At 28.6% G+C, this 23,883-nt stretch overlaps 3 protein-coding genes across 4 annotated transcripts; 1 reads left to right on the top strand and 2 right to left on the bottom strand.

Annotated features, from left to right (window-relative positions):
• Positions 1-11,675: 11,675 nt before the first annotated feature.
• Positions 11,676-12,188, bottom strand: Bm17105 (Uncharacterized protein; the record flags this gene model as incomplete). The annotated part of the gene is made up of 2 exons (XM_043082792.1): positions 11,676-11,834; positions 12,162-12,188. 2 exons carry the CDS (start codon positions 12,186-12,188, stop codon positions 11,676-11,678), a joined length of 186 nt encoding a protein of 61 aa, XP_042938726.1.
• Positions 12,189-14,540: 2,352 nt separating this feature from the next.
• Bm8993 (CHCH domain containing protein) lies at positions 14,541-15,830 on the top strand (the record flags this gene model as incomplete). The annotated part of the gene is made up of 4 exons (XM_001895069.1): positions 14,541-14,630; positions 15,142-15,247; positions 15,376-15,573; positions 15,745-15,830. 4 exons carry the CDS (start codon positions 14,541-14,543, stop codon positions 15,828-15,830), a joined length of 480 nt encoding a protein of 159 aa, XP_001895104.1.
• Positions 15,831-21,755: 5,925 nt separating this feature from the next.
• On the bottom strand, positions 21,756-23,463 carry Bma-ceh-36.2 (Homeobox domain containing protein; the record flags this gene model as incomplete). 2 transcript variants are annotated; one of them, XM_043082793.1, is made up of 5 exons in its annotated part: positions 21,756-21,988; positions 22,488-22,553; positions 22,792-22,903; positions 23,079-23,238; positions 23,351-23,463. In XM_043082793.1, 5 exons carry the CDS (start codon positions 23,461-23,463, stop codon positions 21,756-21,758), a joined length of 684 nt encoding a protein of 227 aa, XP_042938727.1. The 2 variants fall into 2 exon arrangements, with proteins under 2 accessions (XP_042938727.1, XP_042938728.1); XM_043082794.1 differs by lacking the exon at positions 22,488-22,553.
• Positions 23,464-23,883: the final 420 nt, after the last annotated feature.

Here is a 23,883-nt window from a genome sequence, read left to right on the forward strand (position 1 = left end):
TGAATTTCTACTAAATTTATTTGACCTCTCAAAAATTGCCTTTACAAACAAACAACAACGCATAAAAAGTTGGTAATTTAATTTAACAGGCTTAAAGAGAAATGTTGGAGTGATTTATACAGGCGGAAAACAAAAATATTTTATTTAGCACAAAAAAGAAATGTTAAATATGACTAAAAAGAAAAAAGGATGATGGGAAAGAAAGTTAAAAAAGATAGGAAAAGAAAATACAAAATAAGGATTTACTGATTTATTCATTATTTTATTCGTTTCAAATCAGCAGAAAAAAAATATCATTCAAATTATTGATCGTAAATTACTTTGACATGAAAAAAAAAAAAAGATTTGTGGAAAAGTTTTTATTCATTTTATCGACATTAAATGATTCGGAGTTATTATCTGATTGATAATTTACTCAATTACCATTTTTGTTTTAATTTACTCAACAAATTTGTGCCCATAATTCGCAAAATACGGCGATAAAAAATGTATATGTTTAATTGAATCATCCTTTTTTTTCATTATACACGAGGAAGAGAGATAATAATCATATGACTAATAATAATAGATAATAATGATAGTAACAATAAAGAATAAGGATAGTGTAATAAACATTCAAAAGAAAATTGGAAAAAAAAAATTCTACAAAAATAGGAGCGAAATTATTCTTAATGGTAAATTTTAGCGATCAAAAGTCATAAAATATACTACTGAAGAATTTCCTTAGATAAAAGCTTTTAGCTAGAAAAAATTTTTAATATTTCACAAACTGATCGCTTCATTTATCATCAAATAAGGGGAAGACACTAAAGAAGGGAAAAGAAATTAAAGAAAAAAAATATATATGACTTATGTGAAATTGCATCCATGATGTAAGGGTTTTGATTAATTATTATCGTAGTCATTCTAGTATTACGCCATTTACAAATTGCTTTTTAAACTTTAGAAAAAAGAAAAAAGCGATATTTTAAAAGGAAAAGAAAGAAAAGGAAAAAAGAAAGAAAGATATGGCGCTTAAAAAATAATTATGAATAAACAGAAAAAGACTTAAACATATAGTAGGAAATTATTAAAATAAAGAATTTGTTGAGAAAAAACCTAGTCTAGTCATTTTATTATATATATATATATATATAATTTTGTATAAATGATAACAACGAATTTTTTTGTTATTTGATTATTTATCCAATCAGTTTCATGAAATTGAAGATTGAAAAATCATTCCTCATTTATTCAAATGTTAGTTGGTATTAATTGTAGTTGTGAAGAAGAAAATAACAATCTGTTTTATCAATATTATTATTCTTCTCTTCCCTTCCTCTACCTAGAAAATTTTTTTCATCCAGTGTATTTCTAATAAAAGAAAAAAAATGCAAAAAAAGGATAAAATTATATTTATAATCTATGTCGTGAAACCTCAAACTTGGGTAATTAAACCACAAATAAATATTATAACAATGCGTAACGAAAGATATAATTATAAAACATTAAAATGATATCAAAACCACCCCAAAATGCAGAAAGAACAACCGTATGGAGGACAATTGTTTATATGCAGAACTGAACTCCAGATATCTGGCAGAGGATATTTAACTGATGTGAAACAAAGACTGCTAATTGCTAACAAAGGGTTTGCTAACGAAGGATTTTTACTAACGAATGTAAAAATAAGTAAATTATTATTGTTTGACCTGCCAAAATGAATTTCAAGGAATGAAACATAAACGGAAAATTTAGCTAAGGGCATTTTTAACATTGGAGGAACAGCTAAAGCGATTGAAAAATAATATACCATTCCTTACCTATAGTTATTACATGCCACCGAATGTTATTGCGAAAGTTTGGATTGACAAATGGAGGGCATTTGTTGAAGAAAATGAATTTGGTAAGTTTAAGTTTTCCAGCATTACATTTCAAATTCCATCTCGACATAAAATTTTTACGAATGTAAAAATAAGTAAAAATAACCGCATAATACTGGCACTGGCTAAATCTGATTGAAATCCATTTTATGAATTGGTTTCGTACTGAAATCTCTCTAAATCGTTTATTATATTTTTAGAAACTACATTTTAGAATTACTATTATTTCTGAATGCACTACTGTTATTTTTTGTTTCCAATCAAAGTTTCTGTAGTTTCAGAAATGTTCTTTCAGAGCCACCGGGATCTATTGATAACAACATCAGGTTTGTAGTAGTAATACGTGTGATGCAAAACTGCATTTACGGCCTTCACAATATGTGCAGTATCTCGTGAAGCTTGGTTATTTCTCCAATCAATATACGGGGTGGACCTGAAGTAAATTTACTTTTCCAGTGGTTGAAGTCATCACTGAAACGAACCGATTATGCTCCGTGTACGACACTGCCACTGATTTTATGAATCTTGCCGAATTTTGTTAATTTCCAAATGTTATATATGAAATTGGTTAAAATTTACTATTTTTAAAGGTTTAGAGAGACTTCAGGGTACGAAACCAATAAATTTTAACTAATTAATTTTAACTAATTTCATATATAATCCATATATAAATTTTGCTTGAGGCGCTGTCTTTTTGTTTCATATTTAAGTTTTCCTTTGCGTTTTAGCTGCTATGCATTCCGGAGGATCATCCATCTTTGGAAAGTCTGCAAAAATTGATTGCAAAAGTTAACGAAAAGATTGTGGAAACTTTGTAAAGTTTGAAAAGAAGAAATGCAGGGGGTATGCCGTTGTCGTCACATTCATGAGTTATTGAAATAACTGAAACAAGTAACATTAATCCTACATCACTTTGCGAATGGCATTATTTGTTCGTAAAAAAAGATTAATTTTCTGAAAATATTTGTAATTTGTGCATTTTGCTTTCTTGAAATTCACTTCTAAAATATTCAATGTCATATTATAGTAGTGATTAGGCCTATTGAGGTCATTGAGAATTTGTTAAAGAAAAATTTTCGTTTTAATTTCTGCTTTATGGAAGATACTAGTTCCTTCTCATCCCTTTTCCGTACTTCTTAAGTGCTCATATTTTACTTCATCGTAGTCGGTAAGGGTCAGTTGATTTCTCTGTATATTTATACGTTTTTTAATTTTATGTTTGATAAAAAAAAAAAAACTTTTCAATATTCAGATGTCTACTGAGGCAATCAAAAATGATACTGAGATAATTGCTAACATTACAGTAACTTTCTGAATATAAATTAGTACAGATTTACTGAGTAATTTAATCTATTATGGTATTTTTAATTTCCATCTTTTCGGGCAGAAAAAAGTACGGCTTCATGTTAGCAGTTCAGAAAGTTGACATTTTACTTATTAGCAAATACAAAGTGCAAGATTATGTGATAGCAATTATTTATGAATTTTTATTTCTCTTCCTTATTTGTAATTTCATTTATTCATTCAAAACGATAAAAAATTGGCAGGCGTTTTTCTTACAAAATCAATAAAATTAGCTGTAAGTCATCCTTTCGTGTGACAATAGAACAAATGAACAACTGAATAAGAAACTTAGTATTACTTGTTAAATCAAGTGTATATATCTTTAAAAAAAAAAAAAAAAATTTTCAAAAATTTTCACTGTTCTAAGAGCTTTTTGTAGGAATATGCTCAGAATACGGATAAATCGCCCACAGTATCTTCCAGCTCACACTAATACATTAAGCTGAAGAAAAAATATGCAAAAAGAACCAACAGATTATTTGATCCAGTCAGCATACCATATAGCATAATCATACGGCAATAAATTCGATACAAGAATTTATTACAACAACTATACAAATAAATCTGTTGGTTAATCATGGATATCAAAACACATATTCGAATTCATTTTTGATTTATGCTAAATCTCGAATTGCTCTAATTAAAGGTATGTCAATTCCTAGACTTGAATTATTATCTGTACTAACTGGAGTAAGAGCAGCTCAGTTCGTATTGAAACAATTAAATCTTGAAAATAATCAAGTTACTTTGTGGACGGATTCAAAATGTGTTCTTTACTGGATACAGAATTATACAAAGCTACTTCCCAGATTTATACAAAATCGCATCGAAGAAATAAGGAAATCTAACTTCGAATTAAATTACATACCAAGTGATCAAAATCCAGCAGATATAGCCACCAAAGGAGTATCACCACTTAAACTCCAAAATTGTAAACAATGGTGGAAAGGACCTCGATGGTTGGAACTCAAGAAATCTGAATGGCCAAAGTGCAAACTTCGCTATTCAGGAAACGATGAATTTGCAGAAGCAATTGCTTTGAATTTAACAAAGATGACTCAAACTTTTAAAAGGAATATAATTGAATTTATTGACGTATGTCGCTTCAGCAGTTGGACAAAACTAGTTCGAGTAACTGTTTGGACTTTTAGATTTATTAGACAAACCTACAAAAAGAAACTAGTGTGGCTAGAACCATTATCCGTAAAAAAGAAATATATGACTAAAGTTGATTACGATATAGCAGAGACTATGCTGATCAGACAGGCCCAATCACGATTGCTAACGGAAGACGAAAAGGAAAAATGGAATCTATATCTAGATGAAGTGATAACTTATGGAAATTAAGGAGCCGACTGGAAAATTCAGAATTAATGGACGAAAGCAAATATCCTATATATTTACCGGATCATAATTATACTACTGATCTTATTATTTTACACAAGCATAATGAATTATATCACGCAGGTATTGCACATACGTTATCTGAATTAAGACGAAAATATTGGATACCGAAAGGAAGAGCTGCTGTAAAACGAATCATAAACCTATGCTGTTATTGCATTCGCTGGAAAGCTAAACCATTTAAACTGCCAGCGATGCCAAGTTTACCACAAACACGAGTAAAACGATCCAGGACCTTCGAACAAGTCGGCCTTGATTATATGGGTCCTCTTTCAGTCAAATCTAATACTGGTCTAGTCAAAAGATGGATAGCACTTTTTACGTGCTTCACTACCAGAGCGGTGCATCTTGAAATGCGGAGAATTTATCTGCCGAGAATTTTTCACATGTTTTAAGAAGATTTATCACTCGACGTGGATATCCAAAATTAATATTAAGCGATAATGCAAGCCAATTTCAACTGGTATTCAAAATCATTATGGAAGAAAACGCTAACTTTTTGGCTACAAAGGGTATGATATGGAAAAATACTATACCAAGAGCACCATGGGGGGGAGGGGGTGGGTGTATATGAAAGACTTATAGGACTCACAAAAAGGGCATTAAGAAGAGCAATAGGAAGAAAACTTCTAAAGGAAGGAGAATTAATAACATTAATAGTTGAAATAGAAGGAATCCTTAATACCCGTCCATTAACTTATGTAGGGTTTGACGACTACAGAATCATTCGTCCAATTGATTTTATATCACCTATGGCTTCATTAGATCTACCAATAAATTATGATAGTCATCAAGATGAATATACCCCTTATACAATAAAGGCTAAAGATACACTAGTCAAATATTGGACTTCCACTCTTACCACATTAGATGTCTTTTGGAAGTTGTGGAAAGAAGAATATCTTACAAGTCTTAGAGAACGCACACAGAGAGAATTAAAATCACCTAGAATAGTAGAAAAAAGAGTACCACATGAAAATGAGATAGTATTACTAAATGAACCAGAAATACCTCGTAGTGTATGGAAATTGGCAAGGATAATAAAAATTAATCGAGGATGGGATGGAAAAATAAGGAGTGCAACAATACAATTACTGAGTGGAAAACAAATCGATCGATCAATAAATATGCTTTATCCTATGGAAATAGATGCTACTGAAGATAAAGAAGAAAAAGTGGAAGATGAACCAGAAGAACCCATTGCTCGACGAACCAGAAGTGCTAAAAAATCACAAACTACAGTCTATGCAAAGGACAAGTCTAATCTTTTGATAAAAACTTTATCATTAATAACGATGATGTCATTAATACCAAGACAGGTATTAGCCAACAATAGCTGTAATTGGATTACTGGAGTACCCTTTAATATTCCTGAAAAATGGAATTGTGAAGAAATTATTCACAAAAATGCTACATATCACAAAGTGGATGTGTACACACGCACCCATGTAAGAATACCAGCTATAAAATGTAACAACATTACACGGACTGTATGCACGAAAGCTTTTCTCAGAATATCGCTATCGGTAGTATCAGACCATACGTCTACTATCGCAACTTCCTCACAATTCTGCAGATATTTAAATGTTCGAAAACAAATGAACGGAATTGGACTAATTCAATCTTCTCCTAATCAATGGATAACGAATAAGGAAATACAATACTCCTATGGATGGTTAGGAGTTAACTGTCAATCAACGTCAAACTTCATATTAACTCAAGGAGAAATTCTCCTCTATGATGGAAGAGGGTTAGTCTCTAACCTTGAAGATATAAAAGACTGTTCGACACAAAAGGATGAATGCATAACGAATACTAGCATTATCATATGGAATAGCAATGATACGACCAATCATTGTTTATATCGAAAGATCGGAAGATTCAAGGCTACAAAGTATAACAACCACTTCATCATCGATGAGATACAAGTATCGCTTATAATTGATAAAAACCCCCTGTATTAAACACCAAAATTTGTAGATTCACCTCTCCAATTTTAATGCAAGGCGATATAGTTATTGAACTAGACGTTGAAGATGACTCGAACTCTATTACAAAATTCAAACGAAGAATAACAAATAAACTATTAATGATGGAAAAGGCTCCGGATAGAAAGTACAATCCTGAAAATGTAAAACTTCAATACCTTTCTGATTCACTAAGGCAAGAATTCCTTCAACAACTCAAAGAAACACAGCAGAGAAGTTGCCAAAATAGAAATAACCTATTACTTTTGATCAAATGGCTATCAATCAGCAATCCTACCCTTGCCACGAAACTAATACTTCAAAGAAACGATGTGATAGCTAAAAGAATTAACGGAAATTTGATGGTGGCTCCTTGCAAATCAGAACAATCAGCAATCGAAAATATCGAATTCAAAGGAGATTTAATAAGTAAGTTTGAAATTGAGAGAATTAATGCAGAATTGGAAATCCTAACTCAAACCCAAAAAACAATTAATTCAATACCACATCAAATGAAGGATGAACTCTTTTGGCAAGAAATCTCTGAAGAAGGAGAAGAAATTATCAAACAAATGGAAAAGGAATTCGATGAAATTGTTCTACCGATACAAGAAGAATTTGAAAACTTGATAACAAACTGGAAATTGATTTTTATCTGTATAATAATCGTGACATTATTAACTATTTTAATTATTATTAAGTGGAAATTTAAATTAGTTCAATCTCTCCTTTGTAATACTTCAAAACGAAATTCAAATCAAACTACCATCATTACTCTCCCTATAGAAGCACAACACACTCAATTTCTAACTAAAGAGAAATCCCACCTATTAAACTTCATACATTTAACTATATACCTCAAAATCACTCTCTCAAAATTACTTCTTAAAACAATTTCTCTCCCCCTTTGGGAGTGTCGCGAATTATAATTTCGCGAAAAACTTCTAACTGTCACGAAATATTTAAATTATTATATCCAAAACTAACAAATTCCTCTTATCTAATTCCTAAATCTAATTTACATTTACAAAATTCATCTCACACCAAATGATTCAATTTCCGAATATTTTTTGCATTTGTAATTCAGCTATGACTCATACTAATCTATTTCCTCCTTTCATACAATAAAACTAATCTTGTTAAATAGCGATAAAATGTGATAAAAATAATTAACACCTGCAAAACTGTTTAGGGAAATCATTACATTGTTAACAATCTTGTTTTTTCATCCATAGAAATTCTTCCATCTAATTTCCATTCATTAAATCAGTCTTATATATAAACCAACCAATCCTTCTATAACCATCATTTGCTCTATGTTTTGGGTGATATTAGCATGCGTCTAATACTTTATAATTTCGTATTATTTGCCTCATGTTAAATAAAGGTTTAATTACCCAAGTTTGAGGTTTATTAATCTTCCTACTGTATTGCAACAATTCGAATATCAACCAACAGACAACCTTTCACGACATAGAAGGCATTTTGATTATTTCATTAACTCATACCATTTCTCTGCAAATATAACAATATCACTAGAAGATATTTTGATTCTCTACAGATTAAACAATATCACTAGAAGACATTTCGATCAATTCATGCCACTTCTCTACTGATAAAACAATATCACTAGAAGACATTTTGATTAATTCACGCCATTTCTCTGCAAATATAACAATATCACTAGAAGGCATTTTTTATTCATTAACTCATACCATTTCTCTACAGATATAACAATATCACTAGAAGACATTTTGATTAATTCATTAACTCATACCATTTCTCTACAGATCACTAGAAGGCATTTTTTATTCATTAACTCATACCATTTCTCTACAGATATAACAATATCACTAGAAGACATTTTGATTAATTCATGTCACTTCTCCACTGATATAACAATATCACTAAAAGATATTTTGATTATTTCATGCCACTTCTCTGTAAATATAACAAGATCACGAGACGATTTTTTTTTTTTGATTTTTTTGATTAATAAGCATATGACTAATTGATTTCTTTTTCTTATGTTGGATTATCGCGATATTGAATTCACGACATTCCCAATGGGGTAGGAGAAACCTTGAATGAGAGGTTTACACTGTCGCGAATTATAATTTCGCGAAAACTCCTATCTAAAAATATATATCATAAATTATCTCTACATAAATCTAATTTCTTATGATTTTGTCATGTGATTTTCATCATAGATACGTTCAGTTCTCACATTGTAAATTCTCAATTTTTTTACACTTCCGACTCTTCAGACATTATAAAACAATCTTACAGTATCTTAAATTATCTCTCTTTAAATCTAATTTTTTTGGTTTATTACACATGTAATCTCATATCATAATTTCTCAATTCTCATGAACATTTCCGATTCTTCACATTTTTATCTTAGACACGCTCAATTACCACTCATATAAAATTCAATCCTAAAAAATTACATTGGTTATTGTTTTTAAGGTCGATTACTACTCGATTTCAAATCCTCCAGTTTTCTTTTATAAATTTCTTCTCTTTTTATTGCACGGTTTGTTAACATTACGTTCTAGAAAAAAAAATAAAACTTTATTAATCTTCCTACTGTATTGCAACTATTCAATATCAACCAAATAACTTTCACGACACTATCCAGTTTAATTCATTCAAATATTGATTCTTATATTTTCTCTAATATTACATTTCAAAACTCGTTATGCACTTTCTTAAGCAAATAACGGCAGTGAAAGTGCATTCAACAGAATTTCACAGTTGTAATATTCTATGATGTATTATTGATTGATTTACGAATCTCTGAAAATTTTACTTTGATAGTTTGAATTTAATACATTATCATTTGATGTGAAAATGTGACAAGAAGTACATACCTGAATAGTTTGAGGGTACATACCTGATATGGAATGAGGGTACATACCTGAAGGATAATTTGGTTTAAGAAAAGCTAATTCAATACTGGACAAATACATTAAAAGCCCTTGATTCCTTCTGGGGAAAAGAGAATATTTGAATAGTCTTAAAGAAAGGATACAAGGAGGACATTCTTCTCCGAGAGATGTAGTAAGAAGAGCTCCCCATGAAGGAGAGATTGTGTTAGTAAATGAACCAGAAATTCCCGTGGCATGTGGAAATTAGCCAGGATAAAGGATAAAGGAAATTAAAAGAAGATAGGATAGAAAAGTAAGAAGTGTCTCAATAAAATTACCACAAGGAAAAATTCTCAACAGACTGGTGAATATGCTGTACCCATTGGAAATCAAAGACGAGGAAACTTCAGATTCTCAATCAACAGTGTTCGCTATAAGATATCGAATTGCTCATCGATAACGCTTCATCCACTAAGGCTTCTGTAATGCTCTTTAAAATTATAATAGTTTATAATAGAATGATAAGTATTGAAGAATTGAACACTCTCAAGAAATGTAATATTAATTGCAATTTAATTTAAAATTTGATTTGCATTGGTGTCAGATCAGTACTTTTTCAACTAAAAATTAATTCATTTACTAATTTTTCTTTTAATAACATTAGGTTTTATGAAGTCATAATTTCACTATTATCCTAATAAAAAAAAGAAAATCATGATAGCTGAAATTATAATTTTTTTCGTTTTAATTTTTTAAAAAATGCTCGAAAATGTATATTAATAATTGGTCTATTAATACATATAAGAATGAAATTGACCCTTTCGAATATCCTTTCCAGCAATATTGATTTCTTTTGCTCATAAGTGAAAGTATGATAAGGTGAAATAAATCGAATACAGTGCGACAGCTGAGTAAAGGCTCAGCAATAATAATAGAAGCATCAAGAAAGAATTAAGCTGTACACCTATGTAAATATTTAAATACATATTCTTATTATATAAATTTAAGTTTAATGTATTTTAAAAAAAGTGATAATTGTTGTGAGAGAATTTGATTGTTTAATTAATAATATTTGGAAAAATATTTGATCGCAGGGAGATTGTCTTGGATGTGAATGTAAATGCGTGAGGTAACAGAAATATAATCCAAGTTCTTTATTAGCAAAATAATAGGATAAACGTTGATAGAGAACAATTGATATTCCAATCGTCGGTCCTTGGCGATAAATTACACATATACTACATCTTTTAACAAGTGTGATCCATATATAGCAACTATCTTACATTATATGTGTTAAAATGTGGGAGTGGTTTATAATTAGACATTTTTGAACAAAGGATGATATTAAGTAACTTTAATAATAGGTTTAAAAATGGATATTACGATGAACTGAATGGATATTACGAAAGAAAGTACAATGGTTATACATTATGATGAATAGCTACTATGAGTTGCAATAGACATTACATGATAGATGCTCACAGTATGTGAATTGATATGAGATCAAAAGTCAATTAAACCATTAGATGAATTGAAAAAGACATCAATGGTTTGCTATATTAAGCATTGTTGACATTTATTTAGTGCTTCGCCATGTTAAAATCTGCGACAATAATAAAGTAAAAAAAACAACACAATTGTAATAATATTTTTAACTAAATGTGATTAAAATTGTGAGAAATATTGACTGAATTAACCAGTAATTATATGATAAGCTATTAATATGATAAGTAATACCGCTACAAATAGTAGAAATATGAAAAGATGAGGAAGCATCAGATATGGTATCATCTTCTGTACTGAATATACTATAGCAATAACGCTAATGAACCACGAAAGCCGCAAATAATTTTACATTTATGATATTGAAAATATATTTGATAAATTTTAATGAATTATTATTCGTATTAAAAGAGTTATTTTTACTTATTACGGGAGTTTTCTTTTTTCTTAATTGATATAATGAAAGATTACCTGTATAATGATAAGAGGTATGATATAATGAAAGATTACCTGTATAATGATAAGAGGTAACAGTCAAAATGTAAAGCATATTTCAAATTATCAATATTGTAGAATATATTTCTACATCTAAAAAGTTATTAATTCTGAGAAGTTAAAATGTGAATTAAGGATAAATTCTTATTTCAATTAAATTTTACCTAATTTTTATCACTTATTTATCCATATATATACTATCCAATGATTTGCATTTTTCAGAAAAAAAGTTAAACCTTAATAAGTGCTACTTTAATAACTTTTTTTTTCACACCTTGTAAATAACTAAAAAGAAGAAAAGCGGCAGCTTGTATAGCTAATACTGTAAAATGAACGGTAGACAAACTTCCAAAACAACAACAATCCTTGCCGATCCAATAATTTCCCATCTGCAAAAATTTTAGCTTCATTTATCCAATCATCCATCCCTTCATTATTCACTCATTTCATTTCCATGCAATGATTTTACCGCGTCTACCTTTTCTATTCATTCTTTTTCCGCTTTTTTAATACAATCTATTGACAAAAAAAAGAAAAATTTTAAATAAATTTGATTCAAAAATAAGAAGTAATATATTAGAAATTGATTAAAATTGAGATTTATTTATGTGTAACAATAATAATTTTATAATATAAAAAATGATACCGAGAAATGCATAATAGCACTTTATGGATTGGCTTGAAAGCATGCTTTGTCATCCTATAATATTAGCTACCTGTCCCCAAAACAAATCTGATGCCATTTTCTGGTCAAAAATTTTGTCGTAAAATACTTAAATAAAAGTGGAAATTTTGCAAAATGCTGTTTGCCATCTATGAAGTAAATAAAATGAGGGATGGTGAGAGTGAGATGGAATACCTTTTGATTGTAATAAAAGTAAACATCGGATGTCTCTAAGGATTTGCAGAATTGTCCGCTATATGGCATCTCACATATACAATTTTGTCCACTTTCATCCGATACATCATGAATGCACTGATTTGATCACAATTAATACCTTTCCAACCATCCGAGCAATCCACGCAACTGAAATTTTTCACATACACTTGTTGTGACTTTGTTTTCGCTGATTCTATTATTTAGTTTTAATTTATGAATCTCATATATGCAATAACAACTCCACATAATTCAATTAGTAATGATTTTACGATCAAATCGAGAAAAATTTATTCTCTTCTATTTATTCCTAAAATCTAATTATTGTTTATTTATTCTATTAAATTTGCAGTGCTTACTATCCTTTTAATCATTGATTAAATGGAAAACTGAATAAAACGGATTTCAATGATATTTAACTAGTAGTCATCCATACTATAAGTATTGGTTTTATTTAGGAACGTCTTTATATTTTGTTAAGAAAAATCTTTTTCTTGTTAAATTATTTGTTATAATAAAAATAAATTCTTCTCAAATTGCAAATGAGAAACTGTAACCTTCCATTCGATTGAAATTTATTAAACTTGCAGTGCATGACACGATTGCAATAAGTACCACTACAGCCGCTTATACATATACATCGACCACCATTGAACTACCATTGTTACAACTGAATTTAATTCCTTTTTCTTTCTTTAATTTTACTTGTAGAAACTTTTCGCATTTAATATGTTTCATTCATAAAATGTATCTTTCATAATTTATACAAAAATGATAATAAAAAATGTAAAATTTTGTCTAAAATTTTGAATAATATAAAAAAGACGATTAAATGTTGTGAATATCTAAATTAATGAATGCGCATACATGGAATGCATTCTTATTCGCTAAAAAACATCTAAAAACTTTGTCGTTAGCCTATTACGATTAATTTTAATCAAAAATTTAAAAAGTTAAACAAATGAATTAACTAATATTGATTTGACTTGAATATATTGACGGACATACTATTCATGATATTCATGAAAATGTCACATAATATTACGATGATGCTTTCATTGATTGCCACCAACGAGATCGATAACGCTTAATATAGCAATTGACAATAGTATCATCCTTGTATCCATCAACTTCTGAAAATGCACATTTGAGAAATAATACAGGTAAGTGTATTTTCAATAGATACTCAGGTAGAAGAATGATGAATTTGAACGCCATATGAAAGCACAAAGTATTGATCATCTACAATTTTTAAAAAGTTGAAATTTTTCAGCAAAAAAATTAATTACGAGAAAATTTTTAAAATGATATAATTAAGAGGAGAATCCGAAAAAAAGAAACGAAAGAGATGATAGTATAATCTAATTAAACTTTAGATTATAAAGTAATTACGCATAAGTAAGCATGTGATTGTTTGTAAAGTTATAATGTCAAACAGAATACAATATTTTGAAAATAATTTCAAACATCATTTACTTCAATAATTGTCATAAAATTAACAGATAGAGTTTGTTTTTTTTGAAGCATTGAAATTTCAAAAATTTTCCAATTTCATTTCAATAACTAAAACATTTTAATTTGAATGCACTTAATTACGAGTTAAATGATGTAATACTAATTTTTTAAATATTGAAATTTGAATAATTATTAATCAGTACCATACTAATTAATGTATATGATAAAATAAAAATGTTAATAGTACCATCAAGAAAACAGTTATCACTGTGTACTTTATTTTGCTGAAATGATTTAAGGAAATTGTTGAAATATTGAGAGGAATGGCATATATGTTACGGAAAGGAAAAAAAAATTAAATTAAATGTGAAGTGTTTGAGAAGTGGTGATCATTTGATGGGAACAGGTTCTGACCATCAAATAGCTGTTAGAATTGAAATAGAAAGAACATAATTAATTAAAAAGGACATAATTAATTATGACATATGCAATATACTTTAAGATATGATTCTTAGCACTGATCGTTCCTTCAAAATATTGCAATTTCTTATTTTTAGAATTTAGAATCTACTCGTTGATAAATATTATCCAATTGAGGGAATTACTAAGGAATGTATGGAAAGTAAACAAATGTAAAATAAGTAAATAAAAAAGAAATACCTGAAATTATATAATAACAGAATGAGTGAATAACATGCATACCAAGCACTAATTTCATTAAGTTTTACCATTTCTTGGATACAGTTTTTGCATTGCGAACCAAATGGATCGGTTAAAGTCGTTGGGAAGTGTGCTTTTTGGGATACCATGGAAATCTCGGGAGATGGAAGATGATACCGATGAAGGAGATTTGGTATGTTTTTGAACTTTTCACTATCTACCAGGTGTTATATATTTTTTTTTATTTCGATAACTAATTAATTTTTATTTCGTAGAAAGTTAATTTATCTTAGAGAATCTTTAGGAAATAGTTGTTACAAGATTTGATATTGCAAGACGGCTGTGATTCAGTTTGTAAGTTTAAGAAGGTAAAAATAGTTCATCGAGAAGCTTCAGAATTCTGAGGAACTTTCCATAATTTATGAGCTACTTTAAACTGATAGAATTTTTGATTTTCTCCTCTGCTACACTTTAAGTCACTTTTTCATTTGAGATTTCGTAGTTGCATATCAAAGTTCGGTCAGGAATGCATCTATCACTTTATTTACTTATTAATCGTAAACTATGAAAATTCAGTTTAGATATATAGCAAAATCCTTATGCTGAATATCACAAGTTAAATTTGCAATTAACGTTTGCTAGTCCCGCTTTTAACTTGCATATTATCAATTAATAATTCAAGTACATTTTATCAAAATGATTAGGTTCATAGAATAACACGAGAAGAATACGAGGAACCAATTCGGGATGCCTACGTGGAGTCATTGGCACGTATGCCATATGCAGAACTTGATGACAAATACAACCCAGGTATTCAGGTTGGAGTTTAAACCTTTAGTCTCCGCAACTGAGAAAGTTCTGCAGGCTTTTTCCAAGTCCCTGATGGTTTTTTCAAAAATTATAAGAGAGTATTAGTGGATTCAGGTAGTTTTTCTCAGGTCCAACATTGCCAGATGGAAGTGTGAACTTTGAGTGTCACTGTGTTGGTCACTTAGTCGCCAGTCCATGCGGTCATGAATTTCGTGAAGCAATAAAGTGCCAGAAAAGTGCTGGGGAAGCAGCCTTAGAGGAAGGAGCTTGTGCCACAGAGTTCATGAATTTTATGGATTGTGTTATCCGAACGGGATGCTTTAAAAGTGAGTTCGTCAGTTTTTTTTTTGAATTTATTTGCTCTCGCATATCTTGATGAACATACATATATTATTAGGCTGTTCAGAATATATTTCATGTATGTTGAATATTATTGTGAAATAGCCGTTTGATTGCATTGAATGTCACTAGGAGGAAGGATGAAATTTGGATTGCAGGTACGCGTGATCTTAATGAAGATGAGGATAATGAAGAGCAGAAAAACGCTAAATTAGAGGATTCGGTGCACTCTGATCAAGCGTAATGGTGCTAGTTCCATGTTTTTTTTTTATTGTTTTTATTGCGTGTATTTCTGAAATACTGTTTCTTCTTTAAAGTTCTGTTTTGGACTTAAAGTGGGTTTATAATTATAAGTACATTATTGCTCTCCTTTTGTAATTCTTATTGTTTGTCTTTTATTTGAATTATTCAGATATTTACGCCAACAGTCTTAGTGCATTATTTATTCATTCGTACGTTTTTGTCATCATTTACTTTGATAAAATTTTACTAATTTGAACAATTACGAATTTCCTAAAAAATTTGATGAATTATGTAATTCCGATTTCGTACAGCAGGTGGTATTTAAGTAGTCATGAAACTGGATCTACGGAAAAGTTTGTCCTAGTGATACGCAATTTCTTTATTTTGACTAAAGGTTTTAAGGCTAATCTCCAAAAGCATGTATTAATTTTTCAAGGCTACGTTTCCTATATGAAATATTGCAATTGGAGTAAGACATTTAGAAGAGAAAGGATTTTTCTTCCCCTTTTTGTATTTTCTAGAAGTCTTATCCCTTTTATGAGACCTCTAATGACATCTATCAATGAACGAGGGAATCGCAAGCGTACCATTATATTTATTCCAAATCCTATATTTCTTTTGCAAAAGAAAATGAAAAAGTCTTACAGTGCTTTTCGGAATTGCAATGATATTTGCGGCAAATAAAATGCAAATATTTGCAATGAAATGTGCATTTTTACGTTTTATGGAAAACGTAGTCGGGAGAAGTCCCTTTGACTATCATCTAGTAAAGGTTATTTAAAGCTATGCGAAAGATTGCGTAACGTGCATTTGCATCTGAACGAAGAAGCTTTCTTGAACAAATATTGACGATAAATGGGTAAGGAAGAGTGAAAATGTTCGCTAAAAGTGATAGTATTAAGGTTGACAAATAAATAGTCACTTTTCACCTCTTATATTTTACTGGATCCATTTGTATTATGTAACATATATTGCTCTAAGTCATCTTGAATTATTTTGAACTAAATTGACTTTGACTACATTGATTGGATTTGAGCAGTTAAATTTGCCCCAAATTGTCGTCTGGAAGTAAAGGCTTGCAGGAACAAGAATATCAGTAAATTGAAAGTGCAGTATAAGAATGTAAGCCATGAAGATTACTTTATATTACCTATAAATTAAAAGAAATGATTTTTATGTCAGTAATGTTATGGTTTTTCTTTTTTTTTGCAGACTTTTTTTTTTTTTTGCAGATGTTATGGTTTTTCTTTTTTTTGCTGACAGTAACTGATTATACCAATCCTACTGATCAGTTTGATATTACAAACAATTCTCTTAATAATTTAAATTATTCAATTAGTTATTTGCATTTTCTGAACTGCTTATTCATTTACTTACTATTTTATTCCTGTCTCATCCAGGTGTTAATATTTTAGATGAAACAATTTCCTTAAATAAATGATTTCACATTTTTTTTTTTCGGAAACAGATAGATTCTCGGGATTTATGAAATTAAGCAGATATCAGTTTTTTCCCTAATAAAGGGGCGGAAAGAAACGAATTAAAGGTATGATCTTTCATTCTAAGAAGACTTAACAGATTTTTTGGTTTTCTTCCCTTGAAATAGTCATATTGCTACAGTTCTTCAATATATCCATGCGTATTCATATTCTGAACACGGATTAGCATAGCATTTTGTTATCATATATAAATGAGAAATAATTCAGCGCTAGATGAAATAAAAATGATTAATTTTATCTTTTCTAATCATTACACTACTACTACTATCATTTTTATCATTTCTCGCTTTCTTTTTCTATTTCTTTTTTATCATATTGGAATAACTGATGTAAAATCAATGTTGTAAATATTGATTAAACTAACAAAATTTTTAATCTGATATTTCCACACTTTTTTCATCCTTATAACTTATCAATTATTTTATTAAATTTATAAAATAGGTTGCCATAGATTTTTATACCATCTCGAGTTCTATCATTCTTTATCATAAATTATCTCTTAATAAGCTAATATTATGATGTAATTATAGTAAATACTTTAACTCTTATGTCATGCGCATTTGAACAATTAAACAACAAACAAACATTAATCTAAAATTCAAAAAAAAATGAACAAAATTGACATGCGTAGTTGTCATATTAACTGATAGTTTTTGCATGAATATTTCATATTAATATTTTTATATTCAAATTTAAATTTACATTCTTTCTTCCTTATCTTATTCTTTTCGAGAATAAAATAAGCAATAAATCATTTTAGGAATATTTTATCAAATTTGATTGCTGCTCGATTAACATACAATAGTGCTAAGCACTTCATTTTATCGTACCAAGAAATCCAAATCCGCAATGTACACTAAAGCGGCTGCACCTTTTTATATGCAATCATTCCTGATTGATACCTCTAAACAGTCCTGTTCTGTCACTCTATCTCTGTACTAATAGAACAGACAAATTATTACTATCATTTCTAAGTCTTTGTCGCCTTTCTCGATTTGATGACATTAAGACAAGAAATCAATCAAGATATCGCGAAATTTTCATGAAATTTCATTTTGTATAAATTATGTTATCAAAACGTACGGTATAGAATCATTCTCAATTTACTTCCCATATTTTATTTCAAGTTTAAAATATCTAAAACAAAAAAGAAAAAAGTAAACATAAGGGAAATGAATCATACATTTCGTACAAAACATTCTCGTTGAAGTTAATGCTTCAAATATTTGAATTTTTCTTTTTCTTCACTTTTTTTTTTAATTCTTAAGATTTATTAAATATAATAGTAAGAAATATGCTGATAGATACTAATATTAGATTTAATAAAATGTCAAATGCAATTATTCTGTAATTAACAACAATGAATAGATTTATCGAAATTAAAGTTTGGGAGATATTAAGAGTAATAGGAAGGAGAAGAAAGTGAGTTTGAGATAAATTCCGGTTCAGTAGTAATTAATTGGAAGGTGCGGGTATCCCTTACAAGAAGTTTAGTGAATGAAACACCTCCCATTGTGTCCAATTGTCACTGCGGTACTAATTCTGAAGAGTACCACTTGTCGGTTTCCTTTTTTCATTCTAACTACCAAAAAACCTTCTAAATCATACCGTATTAATGCAGAAAATGAGATTTAAGATGTAGATTGGTCCCTTCTCGTCTCTCAGATCTGCTGACATGAAATCATAATTAAAAGTTTTATTTAAAATTATCTTAAAAACTTAATTAAAAATTATTTTAAACTAATATGTTAACATTGAAAATGAAGACAAACACGCAGTTAAAGCAATGTTATGACCAAGTTCAGTAATTTGAAATAAACTCATTCGTAAATTTTTAATTTTATTTTTTACTTTACAACTTTCAACACTTGCATCATCTATGTCATTAAATTGATAAGTAATTCACGAAGCAATTTTTTCTTTCAATCTTTTTTTTCATGATTCTGGAAATTTTTGAAAAAAAAAAAAAAAAAAAAAACGACTTTTATCCATTTAATTTAATTGATATGACCAGAAAATTATATAAATGAATCAATTAAAAGGATGAAACACATCAAAAGTTCTACTAATTATTGGCTCATCTTGTTCATTTGTTTAATTAATAGATTTCACTTTCATTTATCAATAATATCAATCATTCCTGAATTTTCCTTTTTACCTTACCGTAAAATATAAATGATCAATTTTTGAAATCATAAATGATAATAAAAGAAGTGTGAAAATGAGGACACAAAAGAGTGTTATGAAGTAGGATGAAGTACCTTTGTATTATCACCTGTCCTTCTTACATTTTTCCACGTGCTTTCACATCAAATACTCTCTAATTTTAGGAGAACTATTCCAACAGGTTTATACCCTACCCTAGATTGGTACCATATTTTCTATTTGTTTTACCTTATGTCGGCAACTTTCCCTTTTCTTTTTTTTTTTTCTCGCCAACTTCTTTTGCTTGTTGAAGTGTTTTCCATTGCACCATCATAGCTTCTTACTCTTTGCAAATTTCAAGTACCTTTCAAATGAATCAAACAAATATTCTTTTTAACCGCTTCTTTCTTCTTTGCTTCAATATGCAACCAAAAAAAAAAAATCTGTTAAGATAAGTAACGATCACGTCAAATTTCTTTTCTTCTTTTAAGCTTATCCTTTGAATATGCTATTGCTATGAGAATCGGTTATCTTTTGATATTAACATTGAGGTATTATTAATTCATGAAAGGTATATTTCAATAGTTAAAAGTTTCACAAAAAAAGATAAAAAAATTATTACAGAAGCAAATTGAAAAATAGGATAATTTCTGGTTTTTACTTCAAATAAAAATTTAAAAAAAAAAAAAAAAACGTTTCGGCAAAAATGAAACGAAAGTGTAAATGTTGACCTTTTCAGTTACATATGTCAATAAATTTTTTTCTTGTTTACTTAAACGACAAAAAAACTATTGTCACCAAATATTTTGTTCATTAAACAAAATGATAATGATGAAAGCGATAATTTTTCATAGTGAGAATTCGAGGTCAATGTGTTATTACTCTTGGTTGACCTCTTGGAATGAACTAATTCACTTAAAGGAAATTATGTTATCCAGAACGGAATCTATTCATAAATCAATCATTACTATGATGTAACAATTATTACAACAACTTTAATATTGTTACTCTATGTTTTTTTCAAAAATCTTGACAAACAATTTAAAATTCGAAATGATATTAGTTAAATGAGTTGTCACAGTTGTATGACATATTTTAGCATCTTTTGAAGTTTTGAATTCATTTAAAATATTGCTACTATGCTACTAAAACTGGTTGTCATTTCTTTTTCATCTGTTAATTTGTGCAGCTGAAATGGATAGAAGTAATTGCACATCATATCGTCGCCAACCTGCTTAAATAGCATAATTATCAAATGGATTATTGATAGCACCAAAATAAGTAGTCAAATAAAGCAATCAATTCAAAAACAATAACAACAACAAAAAATTCATACAAAATACAAAATGAATTTTCTTGTAGTAATGCAAAAAAAGCAACGAAAAACAAAATATTTATCAAATTGCATCATTGATATCAAATGTAAACAATTATTAATATTAATAAAATCGGAAATTATTTAAATTAATTTGAATTTGAAAATTTTCACATTGAATGGCTTTTAATTCTAATATAATTTAATAAATTATATTAGAATACAAAACATAAGTGTAAAATCAAACAAATACACATACACATACACACACATACATGCACACACATACACACACATACGTACATACACATATATATACATTCATTTAAACGTGATCAAATTAATTAAACAAAAAGTGACAAAAATGCAAGAAAAGGAAATAAATAAATCCAAATTAGTAATAAAGAAATGAATTTAATAAATTCATAAATATTTTGTTTTAATGAAATATTTATAAAATTGAAAAAAAAAAAAAAAAAAAACAATTAGTAGTTGAACAGAACTTGGTTGCTAGATGAACTAAATTAAACTGAGAAGTGATTTGAATTGCATTAAAATAAATTAATTCATTTAATGATTTCTTACAAAATCAGTAATGAAATTCAAGATCAAATTCAAGAATAATTTATTTAATTTATTGATTAATAAAAGAGAAACAAATTAATAGTTAAAATAAGACAATAACGGTAGTTCATATTTGGAAAGTCTTTTTCAAAAATAGTTTACATATGATAAAAAAATATTAACAAATATTTTTATCTTTAAAAGATTTTTGTAAATAATTTTTTGGTTAATAGTTTTTTCCTACAAATATTCTTTCTTTCTTTTTTTTCAGAGAATACAGTAAAACTATTAACTGATTTTTACGCAAACATAAAGCATTTCGAATTAATTTGAAAAACAATTATAATTTAAGTACTATTAATTACATATAAACAATTAGTAATATATGCCATACTGAATTCAACTAGCTAGGCCTTTGTAAATCATTACTGAGCGGATTGAACATTGGCGGATACGAATAGGTTGCCGCAGCGGCGCTACTTTGAGCATAAGGATTATAAATATCACTCTGGTATGGATAGTATGGAGGTGCGCTGGTACCACATAAACTAAATCCGCATGCAGTATGCGGATGACTTGCACCAGGTATATGTGCAGCCGCAGGTTGTGCACCTAATGAATACACCGACGACCAGCCTGAAATAAAAATGGTTTACAATCTCGTTTTATGCAAATTGATCACAATTTTTTAAATTTATTTTTCACTTGATTTATCTATCATTTCTTGCTACTTTAGATGGCCAACCAGTGAGAAAAAATATTTGTAAGTGATATTTGATTCAATCAATAAAATCAGTAAATTAATTGATCCAATTATAAAGCAAAAGGAAATCTTCTTGGTTTATCACCTGATAAACCAGTTTCTATTTAAACAATTATCAAATAAAAGTCTAATTCTTTCTCATTGTTATTGAAAATTCCTTAGCTATATTGAATTTTTGTTAACTAAATTATTTCTCTCTTAAATATCTGGTATCAATCGATCAACAGTTCTGAATGAATAAGATCAAAAGGTTCAAAATCAAAAGACTATAATGAATCGAAAAAAATAAATTTTTGAGTGTTAAAAATGCCTCTTTCTAACTAATTAAAATGCCAGAAATATGAAATATTCAATTTTTAAACAAAAATATACCAGCTAAATTTGCAGTATGTGTTTGACATACCGCTCTCAATGGAAACTCTTCCTTCACTGTATTTCCTGAACTGCAAAATTAACTTTTAATAATTTCCAATTTTAAAAATTTTTGAATCACACTCACAATGCCATCAGTTCAAAAAAACTTCACAAATGATACCTATGAGTAGAAAATTGCTGATTTGTATAACTTGTAGGAATTTTAAATGAAAATTAATTTTACCTATTTGCAGTTTTCAGATTAAATTCTGCAGTACCCGGGATTAAAGCGGTGAAATACTCTTCTGTGCACTCGATTCACCTTTGTTAGGTTCTGGTGGAGGTGTATGACTGCTACATCGATCATGATTATGTCGCGCTTGCATCATCCGTTTCTGCTGTCGATCTTTTGCTCGGCGATTTTTAAACCATACCTTTTGTATGAAATAATATTACAAAGCTATAAAATAAATCGAAATTACATTACTTGTTTCCGGCAGGATGAAAAATTCCTGAAGTGAATTAAACTAAAATTGTAAAAAGAATTAAAATTTAACTTATATCCATGTTAACAACGAAAATTAAGCAAACAACCAAGAATCACTATACTTGAATTCGAGATTCTTGAAGTCCAATTTTTTCCGCAATTTGCTCACGATGATAAACATCCGGATAATGAGTTTGCTTAAACACTGATTCTAGATAAGAAAGTTGCATAGGATTAAATGTTGTCCGTTCCCGTCGTCCAGTTGCTTTACGATTTTGATCACTAAATTTAAATTTTATATTTTAATAAGCAAAATGATCCAATTCTTCTTAGTTCTTACTTTTTCATCATTTTTTTTTTTTTTTTTTAGATATTACAAATGTGGAAAAATTACTTAGTTGTAGTATTGGCTGGTGGATTTAGATATCCCGGGAACACAGGTGTCGAAGAATATGCAAACGATGGTTGTGGTCCAAAAATATTGTATGGGTATGGACCATTAACCATCGATTTACATTAATATTACTGTATCTAAAATTTTCCTGAAACAAACATTTTGAAATATTTCAAAAATTTGGACGAATGAAAGTTTTATAATTTAAAAGTGAAATAATTCTTTTCTCTATTTTAAAATTCATTCTAGAATTCATTAATTGACAGTAACATAATCAGTAAATATTTCACTATTTACTAATGAAGAGAAAAAAAAGCAAAAAATTTATTTGCAAAAAAAAAGCAAAAAAAATTTATTATAAAAAAGCAAAAAAAGCTTTTTAAGAATATTTTTGTTTTAAAAATAAAAATCAAAAAAATAAAAAAAAAAATTGTGATAGATCTTATGAGATAACCTCTGATCTATGCTTTTTTTTTCTATGAATAATTCACAAGCTAAAATAATTTTTTTGATTCATCAAATCCTACAATCAA

This window comes from Brugia malayi (assembly GCF_000002995.4).
Source record: "Brugia malayi strain FR3 genome assembly, contig: Bm_009, whole genome shotgun sequence".
Lineage (NCBI taxonomy): Eukaryota > Metazoa > Nematoda > Chromadorea > Rhabditida > Onchocercidae > Brugia > Brugia malayi.